Source organism: Pseudonaja textilis, chromosome 18 (assembly GCF_049901715.1).
Source record: "Pseudonaja textilis isolate UNSWEBS1 chromosome 18, rPseTex1.2, whole genome shotgun sequence".
Lineage (NCBI taxonomy): Eukaryota > Metazoa > Chordata > Lepidosauria > Squamata > Elapidae > Pseudonaja > Pseudonaja textilis.
Window position 1 is genome coordinate 5,288,109 of NC_142007.1, and position 12,905 is coordinate 5,301,013.

General features: G+C 44.1%; 1 protein-coding gene across 1 annotated transcript in view; it reads left to right on the forward strand.

The window, feature by feature from the left end:
- Positions 1–12,905, forward strand: part of PEX14 (peroxisomal biogenesis factor 14) — an 88,602-nt gene that overhangs the window by 2,637 nt on the left and 73,060 nt on the right. The window contains exon 2 of the mRNA XM_026715802.2: positions 1,956–2,003. Coding sequence (XP_026571587.2) covers positions 1,956–2,003 — 48 coding nt within the window. The remainder of the gene's footprint in view (positions 1–1,955; positions 2,004–12,905) is intronic.

A 12,905-nucleotide genomic window follows, 5' to 3' on the forward strand; every position in this document is an offset into this window, starting at 1 on the left:
CTGGAGATATCGCTGCCAAGGGTTTCCTTTAAGCACCACACCATACCGCTACTTCTCCCATTCTTTCCCCATTCTTCTTCAATTCACAAACTTCTTGAATGCCACATCAAGACAGATAACAAACTGCCTGAATATTAATCAGTAGACAAACCTTCATCGGAGTCTATTCGTATTGCCCTTTCATCTTTTTTTTTTCACCTGCAGACTCTGGAGGTCAAAATATTTCTTAGACTGTACAAATACTAACATATTAATTGGATTTGCCATCGTACGTGGTGGCGCACGGCTGTTTGTTAGTCTATCAGTTGCCCTGGGTGGTGGTTGTTTTTTAATTCATTCAGTCACCCATCTTCCCCACAGCTTTCTGTCTCCGTTCCCCCCACCAATCCTTCCCTCTTTCCAGGGTCAGCAATCTTGTTTGCATTGAGCTTTTTGGAAGAAGGGGCTTGTGAGTGGATGGTTCTCCTTTGGTGATATAAGATCAAATAGAAAGAGAGCCACTGAAGAAAATATACGGTGGGAGTGAAAGTGAAAGATGAACTTAGCTGCAGGAAACAGGAAAGTGTGTTAAAGAAACTCAAGACTTCCCCATCTTGGCTCTCTATATGGTATACAGGGAAAGGAAGTATTTTATTGTTAAGAATGTAACAGCAGACCAGCGTCAAGTAAGCAATACCCCAATCAAACTGCCAAAGAATATAAACGGGCAGCAACCCCCCTCCTTACTAACACTGATGATGTTACCTAGTTGGGTCATGAAACACCTGCAAGAAAACCACCCGGCTCGGAGAGCGCCAAGGACTCCCTCAACCCCAGAGTAGTTTTAGTTAGCCTTACTTTGGTACCAACTTTCTACTCTCCCTTCTGCCAAGCCGCAGACTGAAGTCGCACCCCGAGCCGGTTTGCAAGCAGCAGCCTGAGCTATACAAGTGCATTAAACTAAGTTCATATCCAGGTAGCACCCTCAAATGCAGGTGCAAAATCTACGAGCCCCTCATTTTAACTCTCCATTGGTCCTCAAGGAATCCAGCAATGAAGCAGAATTAGATTTGTGCTTGAAATGTTCGTATGCTTAAAATGAAGAGCCACGCCACTTTAGACCAGACCAGACCATTTATTCTAACATTGCTAATCAGATTTAACAGATAATCAGAGTTGGAAGGGACCTTGTAGGTCATCTAGTCCAACCCCCTGCCCAATCAGGAGACCATAGACCATTTCTGACAGATGGCAGCCCAGTCTCTTCTTGAAAATCTCAAGTGATGTAGCTCCCACAACTTCCAAAGGCAATTTCTGTTCCAAAGGTTGATTGTTCTCACTGTCAGAAAGTTTCTCCTTATTTCCAGATTAAATCTCCTCAATGATTGCAGCCTTTCCATTACTGTGCCCTTTTAATTGCAATAATATCCGTTTATTTAATTTCAATCCGTTTATTACAGTCTTAGACTAGAGGCTTAAACAGGTAACCCTCAACTTACGACCACGATTGAGCCCCAAAATTTCTGTTGTTAAGTGAGACATTTGTTAAGTGAGTGTTGCCCCAGTTTGCTACCTTGCCACCATTGTTAAGCGAATCACTGCAAGTCGCTAAGTTAAGAACTCGGTTGTTAAGCGAATCTGGCTTCCCCCATGGACTTTGCTTGTCAGAAGGTCGCAAAAGGGGATCATGCGAACCCTGTGACCGTCGTAAATATGAGCCAGTTGCCAAGTGTCTGAACTTTGATCCTGTGATCAGGGTGATATTGCAGCAGTCATGAGTGTGAAAAACGGTCATGTCCCTTTCTTTAGGGCCACTGTAACTTTTAAATGGTCACTAAATGAACTGTTGTAAGTCAAGGACTACCTGTAATAGGTTTGCGCTCCTGGCAGTTCTCCCACCTCTGTGGTGTGCGACTGTAAGGTTGCTTAGAGATGACCATTGGGTGGCAGTCTAACCTTGGTTTTTCTTTGCACAGATCAGCTCTTCTGGAACTGAGAATGGAGCGTCATCGCGAGAGGCCCTGGTAAGTGTGTGCAGTATAAGCCTTACCTGGGAATGGGAATGGGAATGGGAATAGAATAGAATAGAATAGAATAGAATAGAATAGAATAGAATAGAATAGAATTCTTTATTGGCCAAGTGGGATTGGACACACAAGGAATTTGTCTTCAGTTCATAAGCTCTCAGTGTACATAAAAAATACATTCATCAAGAATCATAAGATGCAACACTTAGTGATAGTCATAGGATGCTATATGAGCAATCAGATCATACTAGGGAACCAAATAAAACCATATAAACTGCAAAGATACAAGCAGCAAGGTTATAGTCATAAGTAGAAAAGGAGATAGGTAATAGGAAGGATGAGAAGAAGAATAGTAATGCAGTCTTGGTAAATAGTTTGACATTGTTGTGGGAGTTAGTTGTTTAGCAGAGTGATGGCATGAGGGGAAAACTGTTCTTGTGTCTGTTTGTTCTGGTGTGCAGTGCCCTATAGCGTCATTTTTAGGGTAGAAATTGAAACAGTTTTATGTCCAGGATGTGAGGGGTCTGTAGATATTTTCACAGCCCTCTTTTTGACTCCTGCAGTACACAGGTCCTCGTTGGAAGGCAGGTTGGTATTAATTGTCTTTTTTTTCCTGCCGTTCTAATTACCTAGACAAATCCTTTGCTTTCTTCCCTTCCTTTCCGTTTGCATTTTTTTTATATATATTCCGCTGTTTCGTCAACAAACAGCCTTGGGGCAAAGAGGTTTGTAGTCCTTTTGTCTTACTCAAAGTGGATTATTCAGTAGGTAGATTCACCTGTAACACCAAGTCACAACATAATGTGTTGTGTTAACCCAGTTAGGATTCGTGGACTGTAGTTCATGGCTTTGTAGGAAGTATAAACTCACCAGGTTGTGGCTTGTTTGAAAAAAGGTGCATCGAATTTCAGTGTGTAGAAATGAGGCAGGATGAATAAATAATCCAGAGAAGCTACAGTTGTCATCTGTTTATAAACTGGCCATTTTTGTAATACGATATTCAGCCGTACAACTTTTGAAAGACAGGTGGTCCTCGACTTGCAACAGTTCATTTAGTGACCGTTTCAAGTGGCAACGGCCCTAAAAAGGTGACTAATGACCGTTTTTCACACTTACGACTGTTGCAATATCACCAGGTCACCTGATCAAAATTCAGATGGCAACTGACTCCTATTGAGTGTCCCGGGGTCACACGATCCCCTTTTGCAGCAAGAAAGCTCATAAAATGGGGCAAAATTCAGCCTAGCAACAGAAACGTTGTGCTCCGTTGTGCTCGTAAGTCGAGGAACGATTTGCTACGTTCCAGAACCCCTCACTGTTCTTTTTTTAAAAACAAACAAACCTGCAGACATCGTCATTATCGCCCATGTGAACACTTAAGCCAGAATTTCCCATCCTGACCTTTTGCAGATACACCAGGAATAAGCTAAGAAAGCCAGTCTTGGTTTAACAGTCCCTCTTTCCCAACCTAAGGATCTGCCGACCTAAAACGTCACACCCCTGTTGTGTGTCCACTTTCACCTTGGCATCTTTGTGTGGTTTTTTTGTGTGTGTGTGTGTGTGTGGACTAGGAGTATTTGCTGCACATCCAGTACTTTCAACTCCTGTTCTTTGCTCTACATCTCCCAGCAGTAATCTTTTTATTTTTTTTTTGGTCAAGTTTATTACGATTATTATTTAAATAAATTAGCCCCTTTCTTGCTGACACCAATACCTGTGCTTTGAACGGAGAAAATGTTCCACGGAGCCAAGGCCCAGCTAGCTTGCTCTTTTTCCCCCTTCTCCTCTCCTCCTCCTCCTCCTCCCCCCTCACCCCACACCCCTTGGTCCCCCACTCTGGGCTGACAGAAAATTATCTTCTGTTTAATTAACATCATCTCCCCTGCTCTTTATATACTGCCGCGTAATTGCTCGGAGGAAAGAGAAACGCATAGCAGCTATATATCTATATATAGACATAGATATAAAATAAAAATAATTCGTTGGGAAAAGCAAGGGTGGGTAGCGGGAGGAGCACACCGCAATGCTAAAACGGTGCCCTGGAATAAAACCTGTTCGGGTGGAGGTGAGACCCCTCTGCGTACAGGGGCCCAGTTAGAGCCCTTGGGGGGAAGCCATGTATCATTCTGTGGGCGAGGGCTCCTTCCTCTCGTCCTCTTTTAATTAATCTTTTCTTTGGGGTTTTTTTTTGTTTGTTTTTTTGCTTACTCTCCTGTTCCCTTCTTCCTTTTCTGCTTAGGCATCGCCTAATCCAATCTACCGGCCCTGGGCTCTGCGGAGACCTTGAACTAATTGGATCGTTTACTTCCCAGTTGTAGCTTGACTCGCTTGCCTGATGTCTGCGTCGGGCTGCCCAATTGCAGTCCCTGTAGGCCAAAGGCTAATCTTAGACTTTTTAGATCTCATGACTTTGCAGACCCAGTTAGGGAGCCCTTAAGGCCGGCTTCTTTGGGGGTGGGGTGGAGGGATAATCACAGACTTCTGAATCCATCCCAAAATCCTGTTCCAATTTCCATAATCCACGGGTAATCCTCGACTTAACACCCACAGTTGACCCAGCATTTCTGTGGCCGAGTTAACCGTTTGCTGAGCGCCTTTTGCCCCCATGTTGTGACCTCTTGTGCCACGGATGTTTAGGGAATCACTGCAGTTGTCCCGTCACTAACGTGGTTGTTAAAGTCAATCTGGCTTTCCCCGTTGTCAGAAGGCCGCAAAAGGGATTGTATGATCCCCGCCCCCCCAAGGAGGCTGCAACCACCATAAATACGAGTCAATTGCCAAGTGTCTCAATTTCGATTACATGACCATGGGGATGCTTCCTCCTCCTCCTCCTCTTCTTCTTCTTCTTCTTCTTCTTCCTCCTCTTCCTTTTCCTCTTCTTCTTCCTCCTCCTCCTCCTCCTCCTCCTTCCTCCTCCTTCTCCTCCTCCTCTCTTTCTTCTTCTTCTTCTTCTTCTTCTTCTTCTTCTTCTTCTTCTTCTTCTTCTTCTCCTCCTCTCCTCCTCCTCCTCCTCCTCTTCTTCCTCTTCCTCTTCCTCCTCTTCCTTTTCCTCTTCCTCCTCCTCCTCCCTCCTCCTCCTCCTCCTCTTCTTCTTCCTCCTCCTTCTCCTCTTATTCTTCTCTTCTTCTTCTTCTTCTTCCTCCTCCTCCTCCTCCTCTCCTCTTCTTCCTCTTCCTCTTCCTCCTCTTCCTTTTCCTCTTCCTCCTCCTCCTCCTCCTCCTCCTCCTCCTCCTCTTCTTCCTCCTCCTTCTCCTCTTATTCTTCCTCTTCTTCTTCTTCTTCCTCCTCTTCCTCCTCCTCCTCCTCCTCCTCCTCCTCCTCCTCTTTTCACCTTTGTTTCAATGGTGAAACATTCAGGAACGGTAGAGCCCTTAATAGGAACTATGCCTAAGACTCAAAAAGGATTGAAAGAAAAGCACGATTTCTCTCTCGGGTAGCAGAAAGCATCCGTTTAGCCCCCTCCTCCCTCTCTCCCCAGTCCTTGGCAGACATTGCCACGATTGAGTTCATGGCAGGGACCATGAGGACTAGAAACTTACCCGCAACCGTTTATGAAATTATCCCCCTTCCCCCTCTCCACCCTCAAAGACCCCCGCTCCAATTTATACCGCAAGCCACCCAGTCCCCTTGAAACAACCTTCTCCGAGCTTAAATAATCCGCGCTTTGTCCTCAAGCAGTGGCAAATGGATCGAGGACGGCGGGGAGCTGCAGAGTCTACAGTGACCATCGTTGTTGTTGTTATTATTATTATTATTATTAATTTTGCCCTCCCATTTCCCCGCTGTCGGTTTTGGCCTATTAAAGCTCCCTCTCACAATGGGAAGGGTAACCTTGTGTTCGCAGGGTGTCAGCATCTCGCTCCAATGCCGTTTACAGCCACGTTTGTCACCGTTGGCACGGGATCAGCGTCTCCTTGAGCCCAGATGCTCGCTGACACTCTCTCGCGCTCTCCTCCCTTCCTCTCCCCTCCCTCCACCGCGACCCCCTTCCGCGGAGGCTCTGTTTTCGCCCTGCTGTGGCTTTGGGCGCTCCTACGAATGGAATCCCCTTCCTTTCTCACTCTCTCTTTTTGCTGTTGTTGTTGTTGCCAGAATTGGGACCCAGCTCTATCCCTTTTTCCTCTTCTGTGTTCTGATCTTTAGAGTTTGACGAAATATAATTGTGGGCCAGAAACTTAGCGAGAGGCCCGTATGCACGCATTAAAAAAAAAGAAGAAAAAGTTTGTCGAAAGCCCTTTCTATAAGTTACATAGGACCTGTCTTCTCCGCTGTATTCATTACCTTTCTAGTCGCTGTCAGTTTTTCCATATATTAAACTTTTATTGGAAGAATGCATTAATTTGTCAAAGCCTTTTCTGTTATGCTTGACCTCTTGGTGAGATTTTGGGTCGAATCGCTTCTTTTTCCCCGCCGCCCCCGTCCACCCTCCCTCCTTCCCTTCTCGGTTTAGTCTCTTTCCTGCTGACTCTGTTTATTGAGTGGCGTCTTACTTTTTCTTTCTTTGAGGTTTGCGCAAAATGCACTCTTTTAATCTATCGATTCCTTTTAATGTGTTGATCTGGACAAATACTGTCTTCCCACCGTCCACGGATGCCGATCTGCTTCTCAAGAGGACATGTTTAAAGGGGAGCTGTCATCTTTGCTTAAATCGCCCGCCTTCAGATCAATTGGAGGGTTTCCTTGAAACTGTTCGTATGTCTAAAGGAGACGTTTTAATCGAAGACGGTGCTTCCCTGCCTTCGACGCTGTGCAGGTACAGCTGGCACCTGAGGCAGTCAGCAGGTCTGCACTGTGTTTGGAAAAAAAACCATACCGAATAACAAGAGTTGGAAGGGACCTTGTGGGTCATCTAGTCCAACCCCCACCCACCCCGCCCAAGCAGAGGACCCTATACTATTTCTGTCCAGTCTCTCCTTGAAAGCCTCCAGTGATGAAGCTCCCACAACTTCCGAGGGCAACTTCTGTTCCATGGGTTGATTGCTCACCCTGTCAGAAAATTTCTCCTTATTTCCAGGTTGAATCTTTCCTGGATCAGTTTCCATCCATTATTATTCCTTGTCTGGCTTTCAGGTGCCTTGGAGAATAGCTTGACCCCTTCCTCCTCCTCTCTGGGGCAGCCCCTCAAATACTGGAACACTGCAATCCTGTCTCCCCTGGTCCTTCTCTTCCCTAGACTAGCCAGGCCCAGTTCCTGCAACCGTCTTATCGTAGGTTTTAGCCTCCAGTCCCCTCATCATCCTAGTTGCTCTTCTTTGTACTTTTCCTAGAGTCTCAACATCTTTTTTACAGCGTGGTGACAAAAACTGGATGAAGGACTCTAGGTGTGGTCTTGCTAAAGGCTTCATAGAGCAGTATTAGTACCTCACACGATTTTGATTCTGTTAATGCAGTTTAGGATTATATTGGCTTTTTTGGTGGCGGCTGCACACTGTTGGTTCATATTTAATTGGTTGTCCGCTAAGACTTCGAGATCTCTCTCAGAGTTACTGCTGTTAAGCCAGGTTTTACCTAATCTATACATGTACTTTCGTTTTTTCTTGCCTAAGTGTGAGATATGTGCCTTTAAAGAAGGAGTCTTGGATCTATGGATTTGGAAATCATGTGCCTTGTAGAAGAAAGAAATAGTTCTTTTTTTGTGCCCGTAAGACCCTTCAGTTTAAATTTTGCAGCCTGTCTGCTGCTTGCCCTGATCCTAGTCCTTTTTTTATCCATACAACTAGATTTCTTATTGATAACTATTTGCAAATACATGGATGCTGGTCATAGTTTTGGTGATGAATAACAATAAAGTAATATGCATCACATTATTCCAATACAGACTCCCTCCCCTTACAGCCCTTCTCTCTTGCAATACCATACTGGCTGTTCAACAATGCAAATGACTTTGTTTTATTTTTATATTTAATCGTTCATTTTCCTCGATAAACATAGACCATATCCGTCCTTACTGAAGGAGAGACAGCTCCCCCTTGATGCTGGCCTATATCTTTTAATTTAATATATATATATATAGATAGATAGATAGATAGATAGATAGATAGATAGATATGGATCTTTGGTTGTTCAGGTTTTCTCCCGCGTAAGATTTGAAGTATCTAGGAGAAAACCCGAACAACCAAAGATCCACATACAAATACCCGCGAGAACCTCAGAAAACAAATATATATATATATATTTTGTAACTGGGATTTTTTGAGCATGCTGGCGAATTTATCCTCCTGTTTCTCAGTTTATTCTTCTTGGCCTTATTATTCAATAAGAGAAAAAGAAATACCCGGATTCAACTTACGGAGTTTGAACACCCAAGGTTTTGCGATAGTCTATAGAAGGAAGGGCCAAGTTTCTAGGCAGACGTACTCACTTAGTCCTGACTCATCCTCTTTTTTGGAATCTTTTTCTCTTGTTTGCAAAGAGATGAGGGGACGACAACTCCTTTGCAGGCTTCATTCACTGTGAGCTCTAGGTAGATCTCCCTCCTTAGGAGAGATTCCTTGCTGTGTGCATATATCCAAAAGAGGGCAGTAGTTACCTACGCGACGCAGCCCCTTCCACTTGCGTCTTTCCCAGAGGTAGAATTTCCTCGCAAGCTGCTGATTTTCGTTTAGTGCTGTTTCAACTTGCGCCTTGGATCTTCACCTTGTGTGTTTTTAACCCTTTCTCTGTGGTTTAGCCGGCTGGATTCTGCTTGCAAAGATAGGTTCGACATAGGCCTTAACGGCTCCTCACGTTTCTTTCTTTTCCCTTGCGATTTAATCCTTCTTTCCTCTGCTTTACAGCTAATCCTCGACTTACGACCACCGTCGAGCCCGACTTTCCATTGGTCTGCAAGACGCATTGAGTTTTTGCCCCACTTTAGGACGTACCTTGCCACAATTATTAAGTGAATCACTGCAATTGTTAAGTTTAGTAACACGGTCGTTAAGTGAATCTGGCTTCCCCATTGACTTCGATTGCCAGAAGGTCACAAAAGGGGTTCGCATGACCCCAGGACACTGCAACAGTCATAACTCTGGGTCGGTTGCAAAGCATCTGACTTTTGAACCATGGGGATGTTGGCAATAGTGTGAAAAAATGGGTATATGTCATTTTTCTCATTGGCATTGTAACTTTGAATGGTCACTAAATGGACTGTTCTAAGTTGAGGGCTACCTATAATACGGCATTAGGGTTTTCAGATGTCCTAGGAGTAGCACTAATCATGGCTAGTTAGCAAAATGCCAAGTTCATATTAATGAATTTAGTTAAAATTGAGTTGCAGTTAGACCTGGTGCCTATATAATGCCTGGGCCCAATAAAATCAGGAAGGCCAAATTTTCTCGGAGAAGAATAGAATAGAATAGAATAGAATTCAATTCTTTATTGGCCACGTGTGACTGGAGACACACAAGGAATTTGTCTTTGGTGCATAAGCTCTCAGTGTACATAAAGAAAAAATAAAATACATCCACCAAGAATCAGAAGATACAAAACTTAGTGTAGAAGGAAATGTGTAGGACCACATTCATCTTCTGATCTCTTAACTAAAGTGACAGCGATTTATCCAGCTTTAAATAACTACCACCTTTTTCAAGAGGCAAAAATGTGGACGTTGGGATTTTTTTTTTTTGACAGGAGAAGTGAACAGAGCAGGGGAGGACTGGCAGGAGTGGGTGGGAAGGCAGGTCTAACGAGAAATGGACAGTAGCAAGTGCTGTAGAAAGTACTGCATGGCCCTTTCTGTGTTTTGCATGGCATGTGACTTTTGATGTAGTGGCAACCACTGTTTAAGAAATGCCAGACATTGTACTAGTAGGGGACACTGTCATCCTACAGCAACTCTGGTCAAATTCTATGTAATTTGCAAAGTTACATAACTTAATCCATGGAGATTTCTAATCCTATGCTCTTCATGTCACGTAATGGTCTTGCTTTGGTTGCACACCAACTTTGGTTGGTTCCTAACCAACTTCGCCAGAAGTTTTGCATGGAATAAAATGTTACAAAAAGAGCTGTAGAGAGTAGTGACACTAAGAAGAAGGCTTCTACAGCCATTTGAAGTCTTCCAGATGCTATTCAGACATTACCTAGTTGTAATCCAATGGGATAACTCCAGGATAACTTGCTAGAGTATAGTCACTCCAGGTTTAGAGTTGGCCTCCTCCAGTTGCAATAAGGGTCTTATAAGTATATGCATCTGTGTGTGCCTATGTTTGTGCAGACGACCTGTGTATAGATCGCTGGGGAGGGGAGACAGAAGGGGAGGGGGGGAGGCTGGGAAGGAAGAACATCTCACAAGAGATTTGTCGCGGGGGAAATCCACAAAGCACGTGGATTTTTCTAGCGTGAGATGCTTTCGCTCTATCTGAGATTTCCTCACTGGAGACTTGCCGCCCCCCCAAATAAAAATAAATAAATAAATCAAACCCGTGCATTAGCCGTGAAGGAGAGAACGTAAAGAGAGGACAGTGGAAGAAACGTTAAGACCTTTTATAGTCCTTCCATTATTATAGCTTAAATCTTGACATGGTCTTTATTTGCAGTGTCATTTGAGGCGGAGGGATTTTTCTAACTTTCTTATTATTTGTTTAGCCATTCACTCTCATTTCTTCTTTTTTTTTTTTACTCCCGTTGAAACTGTCACCCTGGGATTTCAGCCCCGGGAGCCTGGGCACCTCCAGGAAAACTGCTCCCACTTTAAACCAAAGGAGCCCCCCTCGGACTCCTTTGAAATGCAGAGTTGAAATGTACGTTGTACCTTTGGCGGTTGTTGGTTTAAGCCTTACCAAAGTTGTGGAATTGCTGCTGCTTGCTGTAAGTGAGAAGCACCGGACTTGTGAAGGAAGATCGTAGAAAGCTCAGTTTTAGCATGACTTTTAATCTGCGCTTGTTTGTTTGTGCATCAGAGAATGAATGCACCTCCCTGATTTCCCTCTTGCCTTTTAGACTTCACCGCTTAAGAATTTGCAATCTAGTTATTAAAAACAGACACTTTCTGGAAACGTTTTGTAGGATTGTCAACTCATCCATTTGTCTTTTTTTTAAGTGCTGTGGTAGTTTAGGACATCCATCGTTTATAAGAGGTTTGTGGACTTTTCTTGTGACTCTGAAAGAATCTTGTTTTGTACCCATTGTTCCTTTTTATTTATTTTGGCTTTCTCTCTCTCCCTCCCTCTCTCTCTCTCTCTCTCTCTCCCTCCCTCCCTCTTTTTCCTTCATCTAGGTTCTCTCTCCTCCTTTTGTTAGAAGCATGAATGCTGCTAACATTCCTTCATGTCTATCGCTGAAAAGACAGCGAATGGTAGATCCAGTTCGATTTCACTGATTCCCTGTGGCCAAGACAAATGCTTGCTCTTCCGTTGTGGGGACAACCCTTAAAAGGGAAGGTTTTAATGTTGCTGGCTGCTCCACACTACTAAACAGAAGACGATTATTATTATTTAAGATTTAATCTTCAATTCACAGTCTGGGACTGGTAAAAACTTAGCAGTTCAAGTCCTAACCAAGGACCTAAGAGCTATTAAGTTTGAGTATATAGGCAGTTCCGAGTTAGGTGGTGGAGTGTTTCGGTTTTTTTTTTGCAAAATCAGAATATTCAGGTCTAATAAGTCCAAAATTTCCATGTATCTAGGCAGCCCTTGAGGTATTGCTCCAAGGGCCCCTATTACTATTGATACAACCGTTGGTTTCTTCCTTCCTCCACAATCGCTGAACTTCAATGTGCAGATTGCGGTATTTCATTATTTTTTTCTCGTCGTTTCTCCCCAATTCGTGCATCCCCTGGTTATTGCAACACCAATGAACCACGCTTTTTTTCCTCTCTCTTTTCCACAATAGTGATGTCAGGAGTGTTATGGGCCAGATTTCTGTCTTGTTTGGATTCGAAAGTCCCACAAGTCCCTTTGACTTGTTCATTTTCAAAAACTTTGTCAGTTTGGATGTTCCCAGTCATTTTTTTGGCCGCCTTCGTACCCAAACTTCCAGCAAAGCTTCCAATGTATGAGTTTGCCAACCTGATTGTGATGTGGCAGAAGAATCAGTGTGTGAGATTTTGTTGCAGCCCCTGATAGATCCACGGATTCATTTATTTTTGTGATGATTATGATGGTTATTAGTGTTATTTTGTTGTACCCCATGAAAAGACAACTTAGCCCCCTCTCCTTGGTGGGGCGGTCTGCGAGAGCATAGACTGCCCCAGCCAACGGCACCAGGGGGCTGGCCCTTGTAAGCTGTCATCTTGACGGTTACAGGAAAGGATCTGTATTTAAACAGCAACACAGCATTGGGATCGCTCGAGAAGGATATTAATGCTAATTCATCTGCTCGCCCCCCGCCGAGTGCGTTATTTGTTTAAATCTGTAGAATCCCACGGCGCGTTTATATTCTCGCCAGAGTGAGCCTCTGCTCCCTGTAATTATTTAACATTATATGCTGATATAAATTGTAACAGTTAAAGAATGGTAATGAGAAAGGGGGGGTGTGTGTGTGGAGGGAGGGGGAGGAAAAAAAATAACACAAACTTAACCTTAGAAATGGCAGCGTCAGCGCTTAAAAACAGCACCGAACAACTTTTTTTTTTCCCTCTCCACTTTCTCTTCCTCTCTCTCTCTCTCTCTCTTTTTTTTCCCCTCCTCCTAGCCACCCGCAAAATATGCTTGTGGAAACTGCTGTATACCCAACTGCCTGTTTGTGTAACGGGGACGCACGCGCACACCGATAACGGGATTCCACGGGAGGGTTGGCCCTCGAATTAACTGCTTCCTGGTTTGATGCCAAGACAAGAAACTTCCCCCCTGGGGAGACGGAGCCAGAGGTTAAGCTAACAAGCAGTTGGATGTCAGTATTGTACTAGCAAAGAGCCCTGGGCCCCCTTCGTTTCCCTCCCCCCAAAGAGTAACCTCTGGACCTATACGCTCCTCTTCC